This window comes from Argiope bruennichi, chromosome 10, assembly GCF_947563725.1.
Source record: "Argiope bruennichi chromosome 10, qqArgBrue1.1, whole genome shotgun sequence".
NCBI lineage: Eukaryota > Metazoa > Arthropoda > Arachnida > Araneae > Araneidae > Argiope > Argiope bruennichi.
In genome coordinates this window covers 61,234,281-61,262,083 of record NC_079160.1, presented here as the reverse complement: position 1 = coordinate 61,262,083, position 27,803 = coordinate 61,234,281, and the positions used below count along the sequence as shown (strand labels likewise).

General features: G+C 28.4%; 2 protein-coding genes across 4 annotated transcripts in view; one reads left to right on the top strand and one right to left on the bottom strand.

Moving 5' to 3' along the window:
• Positions 1–27,803, top strand: part of LOC129989305 (nephrin-like) — an 827,768-nt gene that overhangs the window by 613,958 nt on the left and 186,007 nt on the right. For both annotated transcript variants that reach the window (XM_056097747.1, XM_056097749.1), the window contains exons 7-8: positions 6,457–6,747; positions 8,477–8,688. In XM_056097747.1, coding sequence (XP_055953722.1) covers positions 6,457–6,747; positions 8,477–8,688 — 503 coding nt within the window. The remainder of the gene's footprint in view (positions 1–6,456; positions 6,748–8,476; positions 8,689–27,803) is intronic.
• Positions 10,704–27,663, bottom strand: LOC129989306 (uncharacterized). Of its 2 annotated transcripts, none has more exons than XM_056097750.1 (2): positions 27,437–27,662; positions 10,704–14,301 (listed from the first exon to the last, which is right to left on the bottom strand). In XM_056097750.1, exons 1-2 carry the CDS (start codon positions 27,438–27,440, stop codon positions 13,679–13,681), a joined length of 627 nt encoding a protein of 208 aa, XP_055953725.1. In that variant the 5' UTR covers positions 27,441–27,662; the 3' UTR covers positions 10,704–13,678. The 2 variants fall into 2 exon arrangements, with proteins under 2 accessions (XP_055953725.1, XP_055953726.1); XM_056097751.1 differs by lacking the exon at positions 10,704–14,301 and adding an exon at positions 18,379–22,842 and having other exon boundaries at positions 27,437–27,663.

Genomic DNA, 27,803 nt, shown 5'->3' with positions numbered 1-27,803 from the left:
ATTATGACAAGTTTTTATTATAGTCAAACTTTAATTTTTTTACTTAAGAGTATGGTAGACTCTCGTCGCCAAGTTCGTGATATTTCCGCCAACTAAATTGGAATCTAACATAAAAGGTGGTGAGGTCGTTAAACGAAATTCATGTTTGGTGGCAATATAAATTTTCTAAATTGTCCTATTCTTAGTCTAGCCAGCTTTTAATTCATTAGTTAATCTTTTCCTTGATTAATGCTTCTAATTTCGATTTCATTTCATTTCATTTTTGTAAATTCAGTAAACTGTTATGAAAACTAGGATATTTTTAAATCTAATTGCTTGAATGTACAAGATAACTGTTTCGACCTCTTCGGAAAGTGCGTATATCTAATATATAAAATTCTCGTGTCACAGTTTTCGTTGCCATACTCCTCCGAAACGGCTTGACCGATTTTGATGAAATTTTTTGTGCTTATCCGGTATCTATGAGAATCGGCCAACATCTATTTTTCATCCCCCTAAATGTTAGGGGTAGTCCATTATTAATTAAAAATTAACTTTCCCGCCAAAAAAATCTTCCATTTTTCCCAACGCCAACTTTTCCGCCAAAAAAATCTTCCATTTTCCCCATCGCCAAATAAGTAAGGCATCAGTTGTTTTTTTTCTCCCAACAGTAATTAGGCTAGGGTTAACATTTTTCGACGGATTATTTCAAACGATTCTGTTTATTTTCTTAATGTTTTATGCATTTAAAATTAAACATTGTTAATTAATCCATGTTTCAGATTCATTCTGAAGTACTTTTGAATTAAAATAACACAGAATAAAGGAAATTAAAAATGTCTAATCTGCATAGCGTTACCCCAACTGGCGTAGAAAAATTTACGCATTTGCGTTGACGTAACTGGCGAAGAAAATCCACGCATGCGCATTGTTCTGATTGTTGGCATGGCAACCAACGGACGATTTAAATTATTTTTAGGTTAGTTGCATGCTTTTGTAAGTAAAATGTATTTATGTTAGTTATATATTTTTTGTATATGCTTATAGTTTTAAGTACATCGTTTTTTAAGTAGATTTTTTTAAACCTGTTTTCGACCGATTATTTTAAACGATTCATTTTATTTTCTTAGTGTTTGATGCATTTAAAATGAAACATTGTTAATGAATCGATCTGTTCATGATGAATCTGAGAAATTTTTGTTGACAAATTCTTGAGATACTACATAAATTAAGAAAAATATTCTTTAGTGACCATAAAGTTTAAATGCTCAGTGACTCTATTATCAGTAATCATATTATTAAAAAAAATGCTTTGTTTCAGTAAAAAATATTATTATATTAATTGCAGATTAATCATTTACACTGTAATTTAAAGCATAATTTCTATATATCACGCTATAACTGAAGGCCTTTATAATATTATGAGTGAATTATATGACTATCAAAATTTGAAGTTTTAAAATATTTTGCTGAAGAATCTATTAAAGTTGGAATTGCGTAAAATGTTTAATGGTATGACCGGAGTTTTATCCCCTGCTTGGCGAAATTTTTAAAAATCGCAAACAACGGCCTTGCGAAATGTTCAAAAGCAAAGAAGCAGATGTTCAATTATAGTGCATAATAAAGATTGCCAGCTTTGGTGCGTTTTCGCAACTTGGCGAAGAAGGGGGTTAAACTCCGGTTAAACCTATTTAATTATTAAAATTTAAACGAACATTAAGATTGGCGAACCGGCTGGTCGCCAAAGGCGGCTAGTATATATATATATATATATATATATATATATATATATATATATATATATATATATATATATATAATTAATATTAAATGTAATAATTAAGCAATTATTCTATAAAAATTTAAAATAAAAATTGAATAAACTCATTATAACGCAAAATGTCGTACTTTTACTCGTCAAAAACAATTAACTGGTTAAGACAGTAAGAAAAATAAATCGAAAACAATGTTATTAAGTTACAAATTTTAAAAATATCAAAACAAATTAAGTAATGATAAATAATATAAAAAACACCAATGTCCTTCAAGAACATGAAAAGTTTATAATGTCGATTTTTTTACTGATAAAAAATGTAATGAAAATTGGTTGAAGAAGATAATTACAAAAATATTTCTGTGCATCAAATTATGTGAAATAATAAAATCGCGTAATTTAAAATAACCTCAAAAATGTATTTTTCGAACTCAGAGAAATTTGAAACATACAGTTTCCTCGTATTCTAGAATTCGAATATTTTGACGATTTATAAAACCTTATCATTCTAATAACTTTAAAATGATAACATAAAAGCTATTTAAGTATAGATACATTCTATCTTAGAAAATGGATTATATTGTGACAACTATCGCTATGTCTAAATATTCATAGCTGATGAGATTATTTGTGATATTTCAAGCAAGTCAAAACCGTTAAAATGCTCTTTTAAAGCTTTCCGGAAACTGGATAAATAATCAGTAAAACATGATGAGGTCCTGTTTTAACACCGGGCGATTCGATCTTATCCAGTCACACTCAACCATGGAGCGAACCGTAGCTCAGTAATGAATAGCACAGAAAATAGGCTAATGAACTTTGCGAGAGACGAATAATTTAAACAGAGGTAACAGATGCCCATAATGAGCCGCAGTCGAATGAGCATTTTGTCTAACAAATTCTATGACTGTTAAAAGCATGTTCAGCTCGGCGGAATACATGCGAGAATCCAGACTTGTAATGACTTTTCAGAGGAGTATACGATGCTTAAAGGCGTTTATCGGTTCGCGATAGTTTAATTTTTCATTAATTGCTCGGTTACCGGGTGGTAGTTAATAATCGACCTGCTTTTGAAAGCCGTATTTGTACTTTCTGTAGTTTTATGAAAAAAAGTAAATATTCTTTGAAACTTTATTAAGATTGTTTGGTACGGAACATCAATTTGACCATCACAGGGGATATTAGAATCGAAGTCTAATTCCATTGGAGATTCATTATGTAGGAAAAGAATGGAAACATGGTACTAAATTCATGGCGATTGTTTGACAGTACTTACTCTGGGGTGGGGTGGAAATTTGAGAAATTTAATATCCCTTCATTATTGCTGTCATCTCATTATGGATCGAAATTTGAAGGTCCACCCCCAATAGAGTCTTTGCAGTGGATATAATTTTAGCAAAAAAAAAAAAAAAAAAAAAAGTGAAGCTTCGTTTACTATCTCAGTTCATTAAGAATCAGTAAGGCTCACATGGAAAATGTTGTAGAATGTTTTTCACGTATTTCAGTTGAGTTTCTAAGATTCTTTCTTTTTGGACAAGTACCTTTTGGAGTTCCATTTCTATAATAGAATATTTTTTAAGTATGTAAAAAATATAATGTGCCATATTTTATCATTGCATCATGAATATTGTTAAGTACCATATATTACTAAATTATGTTGAGAATAATTAGAAGTATTATACAACTTTGTACTGTTATATCATGAATACTGTATGGCACTATACCATTTTATTGTAAATACAGTTGAACACTAATTTTCAATATACACTAGATTATGTTTATTGAAAAATGCCATCAACATTGTACTATTATATCGTGAATGCCATACAGTATCAAAAATAATGTACCATTATATTGTGAATCCAGTACAACTTATAATAATGTACCATTATACTGTGAATCCAGTACAACAACTTATAATAATGTACCATTATATTGTGAATCCAGTACAACAACTTATAATAATGTACCATTATATTGTGAATCCAGTACAACAACTTAGAATAATGTACCATTATATTGTGAATCCAGTACAACAACTTATAATAATGTACCATTATATTGTGAATCCAGTACATTATCATACAATACTGTAAGATTATAGGGCAAATACTAAACAGTGTCATACAACATTGTACCATTATGTAGTGAATTCTATTCATTACCATATACATTGTATTTAATGCTGAAAACGATTTGCTCTATCTTTGTGCTGCTATAAAAAAAAATCATCGTACCCCAATCGAAGCAGAAGGATTAAACCGGAATATATTCCCCATATTCCGCTGATCTATCAACCACTAAAAAAAATCGGAATCCGAAAACACTTATATATTCCATGATGGACGCTTATTTCGCGAGAGTGTGTGTGACTGTTCCATTGCATTTTCCACACAGGCAATAAATCTTTCAGTTCCGAACGCTGACGGAACAGCTGGATGTGGTTTAGAAAATGATCAGAAAAATTCGATTTACTCCCATTCTTCAAACCGCGTTTTTTCCATCTCCTCCCTTCTTAAAAATGGAATAAAAAAAGCCAACACATTCCCATTTTATTTTATACTATTTTTCTCCTTTGCATATAAAATTTATTACGTAAGCATTGATATGATATTTCTCCTACCTGATCTGGAATATTACATCGGCAGATAAGTTTTGGCGACAGTTTAAGTGAATTGTTTCGCCAAATGATTTTCCCCATCTCTGAAAATCTGATTTTGGTCGGAAGTAGCGACAAATTTGCATTTAAAAAATTTTATGAAAGTGTTTTATTCTTTTGTTGCTTAAAAAAGAATAAAGATCGAGCAGAGTTGAGTTGCGTAAGTGACTATATCTAGTAGCAAATTGAATTTGGAAGTTTTATACGGCAAACAGCACTTCGTGATAAAATATGTATGCTACTCTAGTTCGGAATTGTTTGCATTCTGAATTTTTTTTTTAATTGAAAAAGGTTTTTGAATTTTCTTGAATTTTGAATATAATCTTTCTACGACTTTGTCTAGATTTCTTGTAACTTTGTTTTCATTTCTGCAAGAAACTGGAGGATATGATTTTGTTAACCCTCCAAGCAATCAATTATTTTGATCAAATAACTTTTAAAAAAAAAAGATTTTTTTTATATATGCAAGAGATTTTGATAGATAAAATGACTTTGAATTTTTCAAGAACGTATTATAAACAGAAGTATTGTAAAAAGATAAACATATACAAATAAATAAGAATAATTTAATTTTGAAATGAATCAACAAAATGGAAGAAACCGGTTCAGAGGTTTAGATCTTAAATTTTATTTGCATTAAAATATTTTTCATTTATTGTTTAAAGAACTAAACTAATAAACTAATAGTGTGTGGGGGGTGTAGGTACGTGTGTGAGCACATGCATGCATGTGTGTGGGTATGAATGTATGTGAACTTGTGAACCTACAGCTAAAAAATTTGGTAATTATATGCTATGTAGAATGGAAACAAAATGTGCACCTCAGAGCAATTTTTTAATAATTTTAACTGGAATTTTAATTAATTAAAAATCAAACTGAATTTTGGTTTTTTTTCCTCGATAAATTCCAAAAATATCTTTGCACAAAAATGTACCGTTATTTTGCCCAAAAATAAACCGTTTTAAATTAATCAGTTTCTCTAATTGCAATTTCTTTGCGTACTAGAAAAAGGTAACGTACAGTGTATAACGATATACAAAGTAATTCCAAACAATAGTTCAATATGTTGCTAGAAATTCAGAAATACAGAATCAAATGATATTGATATAAGGAATAGGGAATGCAGTGAATGATTGCCTTCCTGTTCCTAATCAAAATCAATAAACGATTGTTCGAAAAATTGCCATAGTAATGAAGCACTACAGATTATATCGGAGGTTACGCTTTCCAACCGGACCGGACCATCTGACTAAGGGTTGTTTGCAGCTTCTTTTAAGTTAGAGGAACCACTAGGGCAGAAGACTGACTTGACTTCTGGGTTCACCTACAGCCATTAGCTGAGCATAGTGGAACGGCCTTCACGCCTTGAGTGGCCCTACCAGGAAAATATTCTCCCGATGCACTTACTAGCGGCTAAGAGACCGACTGCAGGACTTGAGGCTGCTGGTTGAACGGAACTTTCTGCAGATTTATGAGGAACTGACGTGACGGGGCCTCCTGGACCTGTTCTAGGCTTTCCTTCTCCAGGGGAATGTGTAACAAAAACAACAACAACAACGCTCTCCAATCTGCGCTTTTTCTTTGAATGGTCGAATGATCGTTGAATGTAATTAGCTTCTGTGGATATTTAGAAACCCATAAACAACAATGCAGTATGGTGTAAAGCAAAACATCAGGATCAACATTTGAGCTGGCATCAAAGAGAGATTTGTTTAGGCCATACCTTCTGCTGACGTGGCATCACTAGAGACCTATCGGGTCTTGAAGAAAGTGTTCCAAATTAACCAAGTCCAGTAGTTATACATTTTAGCAAGTAGTAAACATTCACCCTTCACTGCCATGGTGACTCTTATTGTATGTTGCTTTTGCAATCACATGTTCCCATGTAAAAATAACTTATTTAGGTAATCTAGACTTCCCTTGCAAATATTAAAAAAATATATCATCCTGTTTGCAATTGTATAACTTAATTTGAATACTAATTTCCATTGTTTCCATATATTTGACATTTTTTTTTTTTTTTTTTTTTTTTTCCATTTTTCAGTTCCTCCTGGTCCACCTCAAATTGAGGGTTACCATGATGGCGACATTGTGCAGGTTGGCGATAAATTGAATCTTGCTTGCATCTCCAGAGGTGGGAATCCTCCTGCTCGTCTCATATGGTTTAGGAACGATGAACAAGTGGACGTCACCTACTCGACAGGAGGTCGAGAGGCCACGAATACACATACTTTCACAGTAGGACCGAAAGACAACAAGGCCGTTTACAAATGCGAGGCATCGAATGTTGTTACAAATCAACCCCTGATATCCTCAGTTCGCCTTAATGTTCTTTGTAAGTATTCTGTTCTGTATGATAAAAAAATGAATTTTTCAATATCCGTTTTAAATGCAGAATTGTTCTTATACATTTGGCCAAGAATATTTGATAATAAACCCACAATTCATCCATAAAATCAGTCAAAAATCCGCTTTATTTAGTCAAAGACATTACTGAGACATTTGGTATATAGAGGATTCGATAATATTCAAAATTTTGTACGGTGATTTCAAATTTTTGCAGTTCACGAATACGTCAAAAATATAATAAAATAGATAATGATTGTTCAAAAATGGGTCCAATGATTTTTAAGTCAGATCTGCCATACTACAAAATAATATTTTATAAATAAGTTTTTCAATTGCATAATGTCTGGAATATCAAGCATATCAATATCAGAATAATTAAAAACTGATCATAGAAGAGGAAAAATCATTAAAAAAAAATAAGCTAAAATCACGTTGGAATGTATGGCCGAAATCATTAACTAGATTAACTAAAAGGTACTGTTCATCAGGGTTTTATTAAATGGCAATATTAGCAATTTAAACTTCTAGTTTCATAAAAGAACACGCAACGGTATAAAAATTCCGAGATGATGGACATGCGCTGATTTTATCGCTTATATATAATTTTATATTTTATCATTTATATATAATATTGCTACGGAACTTCTGGGGTTCTTTCTCCGATTTGTTGGTCGATGAAGAAACAGTCCAATAGTAACGGACGAATATTTTTACTAAACACAAATACAAAGACAATAAATACACGGCCGAGACGAACATAGGCAACACACAGCAGCACACTACAATAAAATAGCTCACAAATAGTAATCGGTAGTAATAACAACCACAGCACACAAAACAACCAGACAGAATTCAACAGGAGGAGGGAATCTACGTAACTGCACTCTACGGTCTCTCCAAACTCCTGCAATTTTCCACCGTCCCCTCGCTTTAGCTCTATCCAACTGCCGACTCACTACGACACGACTGACTACTCCACACAAGACTCGATGCTGCTTCTATAATAAGCATCAGGATTCGGCACACAGCTCAATTCAGCAAACGCCTGAGCTTCCCACAAGGCTTGCACTTCGCTGGACTGATACAACTATTCGCCGTTGACTTGCTATGCGTCTCTACACTTTTCGACGACTCTATAAATGACTATATTCAGCTTAGACTGCCGGCCTTTTATAGTTCCTGGAGCTGGGAGGAGAAGGTTCTGGAACAATCAGGCATAGCTCTGTTCCTATTGGCTCAATCGCTAAAATTCTGGAATTTTCCAGTTTTATCTATTTTGTTGCCAAAGTCGCAAAATGGTCGCTAGGTTTATAGCCAAGCACTGGAATCACTGATTCGGACTGACCGATCAGCATCCAACAGAGCTGATCGTAAAACGGTCTTTCCAGTGATTGAACAACTGTGATGGGAAGCAACATTATAGATTTGTAACAATATTTTGAAATGTGAAATCGATATTCATTTTAAACTAAATAATATAAAATTCTTGCCAATCACTTGCAGTAAATACCATTCGTGGACTATCGTTAAACCCAGAAGATTGCAGCTCAGTGCAATGACTGCCAAATTATAACAATTTATTGATATCTTTCTATATGCACCACTCTTTTAATTGCTTTTGTTTGATTTTGAAGCCCTACGTCAGTATCTATTTCGATTATCAAACAAAAAATAAATATTCAATTATAGATAATCTTTTTTCTCTCTCTATCCAGTCGCTCCAACCAAAGTCACCATCAACGGTCCAAAGGAGGTCCGTGTGGGAGACTCCATCACTCTCTCTTGCCAAACAGGGGCCAGCAATCCACCTGTCGAGGTATCCTGGGTGGTAGACGGCCGGCCCATGATGTCCACCCAGTCGGTCACGGAGGACGCTGCAGGGGGATGGGTGACAAGTTCCAACGTCACTGTCTCTGTGTCCAGGCAGGTAAATCTCCTGTAATTGGTTTTAGATATCATTAGAGTTATCAATATTAATGAATTATGTATTAAATCTTTTGGCTTTGATTGATAAACATGTACAGTATACTCCCGAGTATTTGGTCCGTGACTGTCCGCTTACATACTGTCCAGTCTAGTTTTCTTTATCGTAAATAATTGAAGAAGGCAAGGCGTTGCATTAGCAACATTGCCAAGGAATTACATGTAACAGTGAGTTTGATATGAAAACTTTGTCTTTTGGTATTGGTAGGCAAAGAAACGAGTTCATAAAACTTCGGCTTATGTGGCTTTTTTATTATCCGACCTGGCCTTCTACCACATTAGGCCGGATACACGGGAGTGTAGTACTGTATATTCATTTGATGTGTTTAAACTTTTTCTTAAACTGTGATATGTATGTAGTTATTAGTATGGTGTAAATTTATCAGTTTTTAAAAATGGTAAACCTTTTTACTATTTCTGATCAAAATTGATATTTTTTAATAACTCGGAAACAAAAGAACATACACCCACATCACATAGTGGGATCTTAACAATAAGGATCCTGTGAATAAATTTTTCCATCTAATTCAATTCTGTTCTTGGATAAAAGAAAGGGAGATAACATTAGGAAATAATTTTTCCATGTACATATCCTACATTCATTTAATCCTTTTTCATCTGATTGTTTTTCGTGTCTTGATTTATAAACATCTTAAGTTAAGTGCATGTAACTGTAAGTAAAATATCGATTAATATTTGATTATTTGGTCAATGCTTTACTTTCTAATGGAGACCAGTCATATAAAGTTAGTAAAAATGTACATATTTGTCTATGCTTTAAATTACGCGGTATTGTAACTTCACTTTTTTATTCATCATGTAAACTACAAACATATTAAACAGTATCTTTCTTCTATAGTTTTCAACAGTGGAAGAAAATACCGCGATTAGTTACTTGATGAAACAATGTAAAAGGCTTAAATTTCTTGCAGGGTGTATATTACAAATCTTTCAAATGGTGGAAAACTCATTTTGGAGCATAATATTTTCAGAAGTTATCGCGAATAAATGACAAAATTCATCTTAATTAGAATTTTCTATAATTACAAATTTTTTTTTTTTAAATTATTCCGAGTTTCACATTTCTATCCTTTAATGTACATGTTTGGCAAATATAGTAGATGCAAAGTCAAACGGTGTACATCGGCAACATACACACGCACACATTCATTTTTATTATTAGCAAAGATGTAAGCTACACATGCGATTAAATATTTGACAAGAAATGAAAATTATTTGAGTTTTAGTTCCAACAATGTATTGTTATGAATTACCTCCCTTTCCCCCCCAAAAAAAAAACAAATTTTTTTTTTAACTTTCCAAGATTTAAAAAAAAATTGCATCACAATTGATATTATTGAAAAATGCAATGTTTTAAATTTTAAATGGCTTAAAAATCATTTTTGTGGTATAATATGTACAGGATTTATTCCAGAAAGATGACAAAATCTGTTGTAATTTTTAATTAATTAAAATTTTAACTAACATTTCAAAAAAAATTATTCCGAAGTGTATTCCCAGTCTCCAAAGTGTATATGTACCAGATTTGGTATGTCAAACGACCTATCCTGTAAAGTGCAAATAAGACACACATTCTTTATTATTACTCAAGATGACTAAACCGGCCATATTCAATTGTTTAGTTTTTGCTTTATATAACAAATAAATATGTATTCTCAAACTTCTAAACAAGTTTCAATTGATATTTACCATCTTACAGATTACAAAGGAAGTCCGCATATTACCTGATTTTCGCACAATAGTGGTAAAATACATATATATATCAGATATGAGAAAGGGAAAATACTATAGTAAATCTGTTTAAAAGAACTAGTTTTAGAAATTCGTTTTTTTGTGTTTTGTCATGATATGTAAATCAATTGAATGGAAATAACTAAGCCCCATAAAATAAAATTCCATTTCAAAATATAATTTTATTGAAACAATTGTTATATAAAATTGAGTATTACAAAACTGGAAATTTATTAAACTAAAATATATTAACAAAAATTATTTCCACATTCTTGTTATATCACAGATTAGACAGGCAGTAAAAGTTAAAACACATGTCACATAAAGTTAATAAAAATGAGTAAATATTACAAAAGTAAGGCAATCATCCAAAAAAAGAGCACATCTCATTTTCTATTTTCTTTTCATTAAACTACAAAAGTTATTTATCTTCTCTCTCTTTATATAAATTGGAATAACTACTTTAAAATGTAAATACTTGTAGCAAAATATATTATACAGTAGATCACAATTTCGTTACTGATTTGAGATAAACCTTATACAATGTTTAAAAATATTAACTGCTTCTATTTATTTTCAATCAAGTTATTTATAAAAAAAGTGTCATAACTGGCAGATAAAAAAAATTAAATTTTAAATTAGTTTTTTTTAATTTAAAAACAATATATTCGAGAAATAAAAACGTTTTTCACTAAGTACATTGTAATCATTGATTTTGAGCAATAAATTCAGTTATTACGCTGGTATACTAATTCCCAATACAGAGACAGAGGCCTGCATTAAATCCTGAGAATCTAAGCTTTAACCCTTTCCAAGTATTCGTATTGTTAGAAACCGATTTTCAAACAACGCTACAAACCTACTATCTTAAGGAAAATGTCAATACTTAACAATTTTGTCAAAAATTTATTCTAAAAAATGCTAGAAAAAAAGGGGGTATATCATTAAGGTAGAATATTACATTTAGGAATGAAAAAAATTGCTAAATGTTAAATTTTTTTCCCCTGACCTTAAGATTTTTATTCTTCAATGCCACTTTTGACAATGATTGTGATTTCAATTTGTTTGGCTCTTTCATATATATATTATTACTACTTATTTGTTATTATAATTTTATTTATTTTAGTAGTATTTTTATAAAATTAATTGGATTGAATTTCCAGCATTTTATTATTAAATCGATAAAAATTATTTAAAGCACACTATACATGAAAACAAATCTTGTAAAAAATGGAAATGGAATGATATTATTCCAAAAAGAATCTTTTCTATTAACTCAGCAGCAATAGTCGCCAAATGTTTAAGTTGGCATAAATTAATTTTCTATCAGAACTGAAGTCTCCAAAAATACAATCAAGAATAGCAAACATACACGGCACGTTTGGCGAAAAATCACATGATTTTCAAAATATGGCTGTTGAATTTGCAACATTTTTTTTTTTTTTTTTTTTTTCTGTTTAGCTAATGGAGAAAAAATTCTAGCAAAATTTAATTTCAAAGAATCGATAATCCAAAAGAAACAATTGCGATAATTAGTACACAATTTGGCGACACAACATAAATAAATCACTTTGTTTGTAATAAAAAACAAGTGCAGTACACAAATAATATTAAAATATCATGATATAAAAATGCAGCTCAACTGCAGAGATTCAGCTATTCACAAGCTATTTGTGTAAGTTGATGGCGATCAAAACGAGCATTACATAAAATATCCAGTACAAATGAAACAAGTATTCCCAGTAATGAAAAGATTAATTGGCGCATTTTATGACTTGGTGTAATAGATAAGGACAATTATCGATAAGTGGCACGAATAATGGCAACCATTATGGCTAACAAAATAATCGCAATAATTCCGCAGCTGTTCTTATCCGTTTAACTGTGTTATTTTTATTGAAAGTGAAAATTTTAGATACTTAACAAAATAAATTTCATTTTAAATAAAATAATTATAAAATAAAAATCAGTTTTTTCAAACATCTTATTAATGAATTAAAATCACTTAAAATGGCGATTTGTAACAACCATGCTATAATATAAAATACACTTAATGAACATAATAAACACTTCATATGGCACAAAGCAATATGCTAAGCAGGCAAAAAAAAGTTTAAAAAATGATACTTTAAGTTTAAAATTATTGCACTTGGACTCAGAACAGTTGCCAAATGTTTGCTTAAAGTGTATATGTTTTTAAGTGGTAGTAATAAACCGCCAAATTAACAACGATTGGCGAAGAAAAGGCACAATCCTCAATTTGGCGACAGGGCAATACAGTAATTTCTAATCTTGTCCGATTCTGGTATAGCATAAATAGTTTTATATTCTTACAACTCAATATAGTAATTTACAGCAGCAAAGATCTTAATTTGCTTTTTCCACTAAATTGACCGTAATTTTAAAAAGAAATATGAAACTTATCTCAAAATTTCTAGGCCAGCACTGTGCAAATTAGAGCACTCATTGTCACAGTAATCAATGCATATAAATGATGCCCTTTTCAAGATATATCATAACACCAAGATAAAAGTTCAAATGTATGATCCAAGTATATTTAAAAGGAATTGATAAATCGGGACAGAACAACAGTAATATGCATTCTGTATAATGGAATTCTGCACTTAAATTGTAAGTTGTTTCATTTCATAGAACTCTTTCAATGGCCACGAAACATACAGATATATGCATTACAAAATTCATCAATACTCCGGTTATTTGTACCCACATTCTTAAGTATGATATGACTGATTAGAATAAGTTCAGTTGAATATTCTGGGTTAGCAGCCTCATACGAGTCACGTATACACAAATGTTTCATATCAAAAATATTGTCGCATTTTGCATAATCCTCATTCTCTGTCACAGTATGTTTCTTATACTTGGAAAAGTCGGCTGTTAAGCATAAAAAATTTAACAGCCGAAAAACTGCGCCAAAAGGCTACAAAAATTAACGCATCTACTGTGTAAAGCACTGATATTCCTCAATATTTAAAAGTTGAAATAGAGAATTCTATACTCCATCACCAACAAACAAAATGGTCCCAATTATAAGAATGTCTGACTTCAACAACAATCATCTCAATGGATGATGAGACGACTTGGCATAAAGTAGTAAAACTGGATACACAGTATTCTAGATTTAAAATCGATTACAGTTAATATCTTGAGACATTCCTACATTAATTGAGCTTGAAAGGTTCCGACCGTTGCAATTCCTCGTCATATGGAGGAGGGGGAGGTCTGGCGAACTGACTAATGTCCAACCCAGGCATTGCTATTCTCGTTTCAAGCTGTCGTTGAGTCGGTACCTGTTCTGGAGGCTCATAAGGGGGAGGTGGGAAAGGGTACAAATCCCCTTGCTGAACTGTCATATGAGGTGGCTGCTGTTGAGCAAAAACAAACTGTTGATTTTGGGAAGATTGAGGCAATATATTGGGATATTGTTGATTGTGGAACTGTAGATGAGGTTGAGGTGATGCCATGGGATATTGTTGATGAGGCAATGCAGTTTGAAGGCTAGATGGTGGCATTGGAGCTCTTGGTACATTAATCTGTTGTTGTTGTTGTTGAGATGGAGGGTTTGTTATCTGTATTCGAGTTTGTGGGTTAGCTGGCGGTGGTGGATGTGGTGCTGGGCAGTTCCTTTGATGCCTTCTCCTTTTGCGTCTTGCATTCTTTTGTTGTCGCCGTCTCTTGCGTCTGTTTTCTGGTCGTTTCTTTCTCTGGCATGCTCTGGTACAGCATAGACAGAAACCAATGAGAATAGCTAGAAGTATGGCCGCACCAATTATATCAAATATACCTGGAATATTGAAAAATTCAATTAGACAGTTTCCTTAAATACATAAATATGTCTTGTGAAAATTTTCAAAAACAATGATACTATTTTATTCTCAAAATTCTGGTTAGACTTAAGAACACATAATTATCTTATTGTATTACTTCGCGGCACTTTAATTAGTTGCATGGCTAATTAAAGCTAATTAATTTAATAATAAAAATGATAGTTTTTTTTTCTTTCTTTTTCCCTACAGAAGAAACTTTTTAGATTGCTAAATGTGGCCATTAGTCACTAGGAAGAAAATTCATATTTAATAGAGTATTGTTTTCTATGGGTTACTAAAATTATTAGTAGGGCTCACATAGGATTAAGATGCGTATAAATTATATTTGAAAATCATTAATATTTTTCTCTGTTTATTCAGATAGCTTTAAAATATGGATGATTTTGCATTTCAAGAAAAACACTTTAATAACAAATTACAATAAAATTATAAAATTCTTTTAAAGAATACCAAAAACGCACTATTATTTTATATAAATGTAAAATTGCGAATCAGTGCCTTTTATTTTTCTCATTTAACTTCGGATCATTTATTATTAATTAACAAAATTCTTTATTTATTGCATTTTTTATTAAAGAAATCAGGGTATTAATCAAGAAATGTTAATGAATTTTTTCTTTCTTATATAAAAAAACATGCTAAATTTTAATGAATCTCCGAATCTAAACGCCTCCGAATCAAAAAAATAAATAATAATAATAAATTAATAAATAAAGTTGAAATTATGCAGTCAGTTAAAACTGTAACTCATAAACCTCGAAAAATTAGAGGCATAAATTTTGATGAAGACTTCAGACAAGAATTGCAGAATTCCATTCAATTTCGAACGAAATCTGTTAGCAGGAAGTCTGCCTATTGACGCCATAACTCGCACGCAAATAGCAAAATACTTGAAATTCAGCATGCAGTTTTATCATTATTAAAAAATTTCAATAGAAATGTGCCGAATCCATCTATGTATCTGCAAACACGTAAGCACGAAAATGCGTCGAAAGAAAGCAAATAAAATATGGCATGTCGCTTTGTCACCGTGATTATAGATCTGCCTTTAAATTCTTCAAAAATCTCAAAGTCCATACTCAGTTTTCTACTATATACTATAAAGCACAAAACACCTGTAATGAAAGTATACGAAAAAAGTCCTAGGAGAAACTACTGCTTCTTAATTAATTTTAGTTAGAAATTTGCGAAACATAATTATTTACTTTTAATTTATTATTTATATTTTATCTATTTATTTGTAACTATTAAATTTAATCGCTTTACACAATTCTAGTAAGAAAAAAAAAATCAAGATATGTAAGTATTAAATATCCAATACTAGAAGTTTTGACTCGATTTAATTTCTATATAGTTTATTTAGTAACAAATTTAGCATATTTTCCTAAAAAAGTATATTTAAGCATTAAATTTTGACAGACATTAAAACCGCATTATTTGAGTAAATTTATATCCATTTTGTTAATTGACCTCTCTAATGGAGTTAAATCCCATGATACTGTAATGCTATGCAAAACTTTAAAAAAATGTCTAGGTGATTTATTTCAAATTGCTCGTAGACGTTTGAACTAATAAAATTTCATTTTCTAATTCTTCGTGTAAACTGAGCAGATAATAAGCAAATTCGGTCTTCCTGAGCTTTTAATAACTCATCCACTCCAAAAAAACGCAATTAAATATTTGAGGAAACAAGAAGGACGATTTAAATGCTGTTGGAACAAAAATTACAAGATACTATTGTTAAAAATTATGGAAAAAAGTATTCAAAAATTTACACAAACTAATTGTTTGATTAAAAGAACAAGTTTTAAACAGATCTGACAAAAGTTCCGAACAAAAAAAAAATTTAAAAAAACCTTAGGAATTATGCCAAACATAAAAACTGAATAATAAGTAAAACAATAATCATATGAATAAATTTGTTATAAAAAGAACTTGAAATGTTAAAAATAATGTAGAATTATTAGAAAATTCATTGATCTCAAGAATGATAAAAATTTGATACCAAAAAGAGCGTGAAATATCTGACAGAAAATGCCACGTCTGAATATAAATTAATTTAATGCAATAATATCAAGAGTTAGCCAAACGTCAAATTCATTTACTTTTTCGTTAAAATTAAAAAAATTTAAAAAAAATGACTTAAGATGCACTTTTTGGTAGCTATAGAGCGTACACATTCTCCCTTAATGCTGGTAAAATTAAAACAGAATAGCATCTTCTGCTTACATAGTAATGAGGATTTCAAGCACTCGTTGATGATTAATAATTGCCATCCTTAAGTCATAACCGTCAAACATTTCATTTTTTTAAATTTAATAAATGTCTACTTATTTCAGTTGTGAGGCTCAAGAGCACTGTTTAAAAACTCCCTCACAAATGAGTTATTAAAAAAAAGTCTTTCAAGAAAAAACATTTGAAATATAAAGCTTTGGTAAAAACAATAAGAATAAATTTTGAGCTTACACGCTAGTTAAAAACAAAGCAAAAGTGGAAAATCATGCATATAATTTATGCAAAAATATGAAAGAAATAAAATATCAGCTTTTAACATTTATTCATTATACCTATTCGAATAATCATGAGCATTTTCTCCCCTCAATATTTAATTCAAATTTATGTATACATTTTATACAAATAATAGTTCCAGAATTTTTCTCTAAAATACATCATATCAGAAACAATGAAAATTATCGTGAAAATTAATATCAAAACTTTGCAGTAAAACTTGCTAGATTCCAAACTGAAGATTCCACAATAAAAGTTTGATTGTATTAAAAAATTTGAAATATAGAAAACTTGACTTAGAAATCAATACAATTTGAGAAAATGACAATATTTAAAATAAAAAGTGCAAGATCAATTTGTTTTCAATACATAACTTATCAAATAATACATAAGTAATGAAGCAATTATATCTTTTAAAAGGAATAACTTTTAAGTATTTAAAAATTTTAATAAATAACTTTATTAAATATAGATTTATTAATTTAATAGCATACTTAATATAAATTATTTATCAATAATTTATAACTCTGGCATATAATTAATTTTTATAAAGTAGTAGTTGAACTTAATTAATAATACAATATTAATATAGATTTTAAAAATTAACATACAAAACAAGAAACACAATGATTTTTTTAAAATGGTTAGTTGGGCTATAAACCATTATAATTGAAAAAATAAATCTGAATTATTGAATGCTATGTTCTATAACTCAGATTAATTATATGGACAATAATCTAAATAATCAATGAATACGAATTCAAAGAATCTAAATTAAACACAATTCAATGTAGTATATTTATTACTTTCAGTTTTGAGTGCAAATTCTATTAAATAACTTAGTTAATTTTTTTAAAATATTTTCCAGATTAAAAAATATATAATTTTTTTTCTGACTCAAAACCTCAAATGATAGATCAGTGTTTAATTCTATTGTCTGCTTATTTGATTCCTTACATTTTAGGTGTAACTGTAAATTTAATATTTGTCGCATTTGAATAATATAATTAAGATTTAACACAATCAAGAAATGTAAAATGAATTTAGAAGAAAATTTTATTTTTGTAAATTACATAATGCACACAATATTTTTTTCAATTAATGAATATTTACTTAAATATGCATTCTTTAATTTAAATTTTTTTTAAATACATAGAAACTATGAACAGATTTCTCCAATAACAGTTCCTCAGAGTTCTCAAGTCTATTTTTAAAACATAATAAAATAAATCAAAGACTATGTGCATACTTGAAGATGAGTGCGGAAAAATGGGGGGGGGGAGAGGAAAGCAATTTTCTTAAAGTTGGTATTTGATTTCACATATACTCCAATATATGAATTTGATTTTCTTCTAAACTTTAAAAATCTATGCTAACTTTTTAAAAAGCTAATCATCATCTTTTCTTAAATTCTTTCCTTACATACTGATGACATTTGTAATATATTTTAAACAAAAAATACAGGTCATAAATATTTTTCATTGTTTCAATTCAAAACCAATATAAAACAAAATTAACACAACAAAGACAGAGAAAAGTATATTTATTTCTTAAAATGCATTCTTACAAAATTCTAAATAGATATAAAAAGGAATATATTTACAATAATTGAAACACCAGACTCAACTGATACACATTAAGAGCACAGCTCAATGAAAAAAAAAAAAAAAAATACATAAAACAGAAGCACTGCTATTTCTCATCAAGACACATAAATTATGTTCACACAATTCCTAAAGCTGATATCTAAAAGCTAATCATTTCAAGCTTTTTTAAATTTTAATTATAAAATACTTCAAAAGATTCTTTATTGCCAGCTAAAAGGTTGATATGTTAAAAGCTATAAATCTTTATATAAATCACAGATATTCAGTACTACTGTTATGAACAATGAGAAAAACAATGGCAGCAGCACTTAGATATTATTGAAAATTCATGAGATTTCTTAGGTAAAACTGCAGACATTTTTTATGTAAATACAATTCAAAAATAGAGCATTAATAGCCACACGCTATTTAAATGTGCATATGAGAGAAGCTTCATCTTTGTTTTAAAACACTTTTGGACAAACTATTCCTGTTATTTATTGGTAGTCAATATTTTTGTTGCAAGATTGCATAAATATATTGAAATTGAATGCAGTAAGGCTTCTTAGCCATTATCATTTTTAAATAATAAAAATATTATTTGATATTTATTTATTTATTAATCCAATTTTTTATCATGATCTCAAAATTTAAAGTGTAATGTAAAAAAAGATGGGACAATGATTATTTAACGAAGCATCTTAAATCAATGTTGCTTTCATAATAGTTTTTCCCTATTATAATTATATTGGAAAGCTGGAAAAAACACTTAGAGCTAAAGTTCTAAAGGTCTTAAAAATAAATGCTTGCGATCCCAGGTGAGGATATGACCCATAGTAGCAGAAACCCTGACTTACATGACAGATAGGCTACTGGTCAATAATAGATGTAAAAACTACATTACCTGTGATTTTTAAATACATCTTATATAGGAACAAAATCTTACATATTTACAGTGTGTTGAGATTCATAAATAAGTTAATCTAAGCATCTAATATATATTCTAAAATAATATTGCATGAGACATCTTTCTCAATATTGAACTAAACTTATCTGACACTTAATGTAGCCATTAGAGAAATAGGGCATGTGATCTGTAATATTTACAATATTTAACAACACAATTATTTCAAGTTCGTCCAGAAGTAATGCATTTATTGGACTAAAAAATAAATAACCTCATTAAAAATACAGTTTATCCATCAAAAATTGCATTCATTTTACTAAACAATAGTCTATACTACATTCCATTCCATTGAAACAAATGGACGATCCTTGATTACATTCAAGACAAACTTCCCTTTACAAAATGTAAAAATATTGCATTTTAATACCCCATGAGCAAGCACATGGAATGTTTGTTCATAGTAACTGCTTAGAAAAAATTACAAATTGTATTCTTAAAAAAATGGAAGATCAAACCATAAGTATAAAATGTTTTATAAAACCTAAATTATGATGACCTTACAACCACTGAGAATATAAATATATATATATAAATAAGGCAAGCAAAGGAATTAACAATTCTTTAGTTATTAAGACTCAAAATTAAAAAGGATACAAAAATAAGACACAAAAAAATCATTGGCAGTTCTTTCACTTCGTTCATAAAGATACATAAGTACAATTTGTACTCTATGAAAAAATGAAAATGATTTTTAAAATTGTAAATAATACTTTTGCAAATATTACCCTGTTAAGTTGAACTACAACTTTTTCTATTAAAGAAAATAAACTCATTTGGTTTCTCCGAAATTATATCATGAAAATAATATTTTGAAATTAATTCCAAAATCAAGTAAAAGTATGTGTCAAACTCAAATAATTTTGGTCACACACACAAAAAAAAAAATTGTTTAAACTATTTTAGCTTTTTAATACAAATCAGACTATTTTTTAATGACATCAATTCGAAAATGAAGAAATTTTGGAATTTTTTATCAATTCAAACAATATTTAAAATAAAATTTCAAAAAGGAAAAATGTATTCAAAATTCCTTATTCTATAATTTTGTTTATAAAGCTTTATATACAATACACGTAGAAGGCATGCCTTCTCTATCAAAAAATTTATGAAATATTTTAACAGTCAAGAAATAAAAACTATCATAGCACAATTTCACATTAAACATAATTCAATTTTAACTTATAAAAAATATATCAAATTTATCTTTGCCTTCACTGAGCCAGTTCTGTATGTTCAATCAGCTAGCACAGTTATTCATCATTTTTTTAAAATATGGTAAAAATTTTTTCCAAATTTGAAAATTTTGATTATATGCCAAAAAATTGGTTTAGACAATTTAAAGTTGACTTTTAAAAGAGTAAAATTAAAATATCAAAATAATTAACCACTTCGAGGGTTAACATATTATAATAGAAATCTTTTGTACAAAGGAACTAATTTATAATTATTTCTTTCAAGGAACAAAAGGGGGGAAAAACCTTGTAAATTACATCTTTATTATATATTTAAACACTGATAAGGAAAATTTACAAAGATTTATTATGAAATGACGTGAAAATAAATGCTAAAAATTGGATATAAAGTCCGAAATACAGCTTTGTCTACCTATAAAGTTCGAATAAATTTAAATTTTTTTAATGCTTTAAAACATTTAGTTTTGCCTTATTCTTTATAATAAAATAATAATGCAAAAATTTGGCATGCATTATCCACATTATTATCATAATTATTATTTTCAATAGATTTCAATGATTTAATTCCTGATTAATAGCATTCGTTATTAATCATATTTTTAAATAGAAGAAATGATTCTCTAATAAACAATTTTCATTTTAACTATGCCATTTTTTATATCAAGGAAAAAAACTGACTTTATTATGCAATCCTGATATTTATTTTTTATATGTAAATATGACTTAGAGTAATTTAAAAAAATCATGAAGAATATTAAAACTAGTATATACATATGAGATTCATTATTTTTGTCTGTTATCTATTCAACCTGTTTTCTAGATATACAATGTTTATTTGAATTGCAAGCAAATAAGCATTGAAATGCAATGTTTATTTGAATTATCAAGTATTTTATCATGTGACAGATAAAAAAACATGATAAAATATTCAGTCTTTTAAATAAAGATAACCTTTGCAACATAAAAGAAAATTGCAGATCTACAACATGAAATCGTCAGTTTAAATTAGAATAATAATTTGTAATAAATGGTAAATTGAAAATAACTGATAAATAAATTTGATTTATATAAATGGCAACTAGCTTTAAGATTTGAGCAAAATAATATTAAATGATATGCAATATTTCTCTTTTTTGCAGCAAATAAAAAAGTTGAGTAACTCAAAAGCAATAATTGAATTACATTTAAAAAAAATATTTGGTCTTTGTAATTTCTTATGCTATTATATTATTAATGTTACATATTTAACACAAGTTCTAAAGAAGCTAGATTTTCTTACAGTTACGTAAATGAATTATTTTTTGCATTACAGTGAACCTATTATATATTTTTTTAAATATTATTCATTAGATTTAAAAAATCATTTTTGAATTATTAAATGATTTTCTACATAGAGGATTAACTGTCAATCAAAATGTAATATTTTTCATAATAGAAAGAAAATGAAATGTTAATACAATAAAATACATTTGCAATAAGATCAAAAAAGCAACTTAAACGTGAATTTTTTAATGCATTTATAGAAATCTCCCTGTATTAATCCCATAATCTCTTTTTAATAAATTCAAGTTACAAATCTGTACTTTTCTTAACAATGTTGCTATCTTAGCAAACATTGTAGTATATACCAAAATTCATACAAATCACATGAAAAAGTCAGCTTCCACATCCAAGAAGAAAGAAAAAAAGTCGAAAGAAAAAAAAGAAGATGCCATCAAAGTATTTATGGTAGTGGAGCACTTGGCACATAATTAGGATTATACTCAGGTTGCCTTTCCGCCGTTTCCGTTTGTTGAGGTATTGGAGGCAATGGGCAATGAGGAGGAACAAGAGGGTTGTAATTGACCACTGGATAAGGTGCCTGACCACCCATTGGTGGTAGCTGAGGAGGTGGATGTGGTGGATAGTAACTCATGGGTGGCTGTGTGGCATTTGCAGGATAAGGTACAGGGCCCATTGGATATTGTGGTGGTGGAGACTGTGGTGGATAATAACTAGGTGGAGGCGACATTTGTTGATGAGCTAGAAGTGTCTGTGCATCCACAGGTGGAGGTGCATGCTGTATTACAGGTGGTGAAAGTGGTTGGGTAGCTTGAGTGTCAATAATTATAGCTCCTGTTGTTGGTTGTTTACAGCAACAGTCCTTGCAGCATTTACAACATTTGCAACAACAATATATGACACAAGCAAGTAGGCATACAAAAATAGCAATTGGTGCTATAGTGATGATAATTTCATCCATACCTGCAAAAAATTAGTTAAAAAGTTATAATTTAATACAGAAATAGTAATAAAAAAAGAGTGATTTATAATTAATATTTTTTAAAATTCAAATGGTTTTACAATGTTAAATATAAAGAAATATTAGTTTTGAAGAATAAAGAAACAAATAGCATATAAACCTTGTAAAAATTACAAAACCATTTTTTAAAATTGAATAAAAATTCCACTAATATTTTTCTTTTTCAACATTTTTTTTTTTTTTTTTTTTTTTTTTTGTAATGATTACTAATTTAAAACATTTAAATAAATTTTAACAATTTTCTCTTTGGTTTAAAGCTGAGAATAAGTTTATTACTTTATGTAAATAATTAAATTAAGTACAGTAACTGAAAACACATATGTGTGCATGCATGCAAAAAAAAAAAAAAAAAAAAAAAAAAAGAATATATAAATTTTAAAAGTTTATTACGAAAACATTAAATCTAAAACTATTAATAAAGAAAAATTAATTTTAAAACTTTTCAAAAAAGATTTTTTTTATTAAAATGCCTATACTAATAATACACAAGACAGCAAGAAAGATTTCATAATAAATGTATATTCATAAACCTATCTTTAATTATGTTATTGCTAATTCATGCCATAAAATGTTTTTACTGCTTCAACAGATATATGAAAAACAATTTAAATATATTAAAACAATGGGAATAAAAAGCATATATTCCATTGAAAAATAATTACCTATATTTTCTTTTTATGTTGATTTTCAAAATAATCCAGGAAATGTATTCTGTACTGCAACAATTATATTATTCATCAAGAGATGCCATGCCTGTCAAAGATTCAGTGGTACTCCTTTTTTTAAGGAGTTAAAAAAAAGGGGCAGCACTGCATCCAGACAGCTTGCAAAAGCCATTTCTTCATACAAAAAATATTTAGTAGACTCAAAAACAGTAGATTTTTATGTTAATTAAAATTCGTACTGGCAAATATGTATCTTACCAAATATTTAGCAAATTAATTCTGTGGTTTTTACATACATAAATTAACCCTCATATGAATTCTGTAAATGCATAAATACCTTTGCATACCCCTGTCAAATTAATACTATGTGGATTTAATAGGGTTTTTATTAAATATTTTTAAATATGGTCCTAATTTGAAATAAATTCCATGCCACATCTTCTTGAAATAAAAAGAATTTCTAATTTAATGAAATACCAATGTTGAAACAATTTTATTATATTCAGATTTGGAGCTTTGAAAGCATCATTTAAAATAAGATCATTCGTAAATATATAAACATATATAACAGGATATAGTAAAACAAGTTTTCATTCTATGCAAAATAATAATTTGTTCTTCTATTCCTATATAAATAAAAATTATGGTTCTGTTTCGAAATAATTTCACCGTTACAAATGTTATCATTAGAATATTTATTTGATCCTTTCCTCCATTAATAACTATCAAATTTGAATATATATCTTAAATCATTCCCTGATAAGTAACTCATTTAGCTTAACCCTAATTCCAAATCCGTAATACATATTTCAATTATTTATATTCAAAACTGGCATTTTTCAAATTATAAATTCTTTATTCCATCATTACTAAAGAAAAGCATCATTTGCAGCATACATCAATGCATATAATTATTTAAGGATTTTCATTCAGGTTTGATACATAAAAATTACTATTATCAGTATATGAGATGTTAAAAATCCTGGATCAATTGAGCAAATACATTAGAGCAAGTTTTAATATCTTCTTAATAGTTCAAATGAAAGGAAAAATTGCATCTAAAATATTAAAACAAAAAAATGTTTCTTACAATTTATTTTCATTTGTTTTTTAATGAAATAGTTATTTTACTGGCATTATTCAGTTTTATCTTCATCCTTAAAAACCAAATACGAATAAGAGAAATGAACTCCATACTTATGCAAGTTATTTAAAATATAAGCCGCATTTGTACCTTATTATTTATTGAGTAATATTCTGAATGTGTCAACCTTACTTATTACATTGAAGAATAATTAGTTTAGTAACTATTCATAAAAATAAATATATGAATTGTAAAAACAGTTCCATGTTCAAAGATACTGTGAAAGACATTCTACACCTACTATTTCTTCTAAGTTCACCAAGCATTTTGTACACAGGATTATTTTCAGTACCACAAATATTTTACATATATTTGGAATTGGTTAATTTGAGAGGACAAAAATTCTTAGATTGGCTACTTATAATTAGGACATAAAGTATGCAAATAATTAAACATTCGAAACAATTTAAATATATATTCTTTAGTTTGAATTAATCAAAATAAACTCAAATTCTAGGTGATATTTCTGCATTACATAATAAGAAAACTCCTAGAACGAGATATAAATAAATCGAAATCATAATCGATTACTACTTAAAAATGTAAACGTAACAGATAAGCATAAAACATAAAAGAAAGATATTCATGCCTTGAAAGTATCTAAAAATTTGGCATAATGAACTTATACTAATAGGCATTTATTAAATGGCATAGTCAGTAGGATTAGTCAACAGATTCTATATTGAATGGAAATACATCACACAGCTTTAGGAGACCATAGTCCATTTGGAATTTTATGTAATAAGATTTTTTTTATTTGATAAAATTTCAGCGAAATTATATATTTATACTATTTTAAATATCTATTTTTGTACTTTGAACTACAAAAGTCAACTTAAAAATTTTCTGATTCTCAATTTTAAAATATGTTTCTGTTAACATGCACTTTATTAAATTGTCTAAAATTTCAATCATTTAAAAAAATATCAGAAATGAATCAGTGACTTACTAATTAAAAATATAACTGTAAGTGTAATAAATAAATACAACATAAGCAAAAAATGCTTTGAATAAAATTCAGTTTAAATTTATTCTAACAGATATCTATTATAGCAGGAAAAAATATTCTAATTTAAAAATGATCAATTTCTGCAGTATTTTTATTCAAATTTTCTTAAGTTTACATAAAATTATTGTGTATTACAAAGAATTCTAATATTCAAATGTTTAAATCAATAATTCTGAAATTCGCATCAAAAATATTTATGTCTTAAGATGAAAGAGTTCCTTCAAGTTTGTTATTACTAAGAGAAATGACAATATGCAAATAAACTTTTATAAAAATAATTCATTGTGTTTATTATTCTGATGGTTAAATAGCTCTAATATTATTTTATGATATTATTAATAAATGCTGTAGATATTTTGCAGAAGTATTCAATTGTGTTTGAATATTGCAAATAAGTATTTAATAGATAAAAATTTTTATTCATACAAAAGTAAATATATTGTTTTTAGTTACTTTTCTGTTATTTCAAAACAACCATATTACAGGTATTTGGCCAATTACATGTAAATCTAATTTTACACTCTTTCACACACTTTGGCTACTGCCAGTTAAGGGAAGAGTATTTTCATTTGAACATTTCTGCAACTTAAAGGTTTTTAATGAAATATGCTATTCTATGGATAAAATTTAGAATGTTTATCTGCTCAGATATTTCAACTTCTAATATGAACTCACAAAGCAGTATTAAAAGAAAATTCCAGGTTGACAGCTACCCAATATTTATTTTTCTCAATTTTTAAGAACCATTTTAAAAGATTTACGAGTTTAACAAGTTTCTTCAGATGAACTATAATTTTTCACAATGCTTCCAAATTTATAAAGATAATGGAAATTCCTACCATTCTATAAAAGTTTAGCTGATAATACCGAATAAGTAATCAGTACAATGAATTCTTAAATGTATAAATTTACCTCTGCATAGATTATTTAATAAGAAAAATCTATTAAATAACATTTTTTATATTAAAAATGCTTTTAAATAGCTTTTCAGAATTTCAATTTCAATATTTAGTACATATATTCACACTTAGTTTATCAAATTCATCATAAATTTGTACAAATATTAAGGAAATTGTTATTTTATCAACAATAAGTATATTAACATAAAAATATTATGTAGTTCAATTTGTAAGTACAGCATTGGAAATTAATATGTCAGATTAAAAGATGTGTACATATAAGGTAACATGTGCATTTTTCTTACAATATGTATTCAATTAAATAATACGGCTCTGAAAACAAAGTTATTAAGGAACTGATTCTAATATTAGTGGCTCCGTTTCAACAATACTACTAATTTATAATCAATGATAAAATACAGATTAAGAAATTATAATTTTCTAGAACAAAAAGTGATAATTTTGAAATCTGTGCTGTGCATTACAGGTTTTTTTTTTTTTTTTACAAAACAGGAAATTATTATTATATCTTGATATGTTAGGCCTTTCGCTTGACATAGGCGAATTAACATAAAATATTTCCAGGGCTTCATTTAAACAAATAATGAATCGAATGATTAAATTAATGATTCTAATTAAGAAGCTAAATAGTTACATACGACAACAATTCAGTTTACACTTTTCAATTAAAAAAGAATGTCAACTTCTTTTCGGTAACGACCTATTCATTACAAAAGAGAATTAAGCTATTGTTTAAATGAAGTTCTCGAAATAAGTTACAGAGGAAATGAGAATTAATCTATAAAAAAACTACTTTACCCATGGTTGTCTTTTGTTTAGTAAAAAGCTATGACAACGTCTATTGTTTTTCTACTCTACTTATTCTGTTAATAACAAGTCCATTCCGTCATTCCAGTTCCTGCATTTACCAACAGTACTAACTCCAAATCTGATAATTTGGAATTCCTGAAAAGCCTTGAATTGATTGGTTCGTTCTAGACAACAAAGTGGTTTCTCTTCTAACTGCGCATGCTCTTGTTGGTGAATGCAGTTCTTTATCTAAATGATACTCCCAAACAGATGATTGCATAGCCTTGAATACTTTATTTATTACTCATTTTATGACAATTACGAACCTAAATTTTCTTGAGTTTTAGTTCTAGAAATGCAATGTTGATTGTAATTA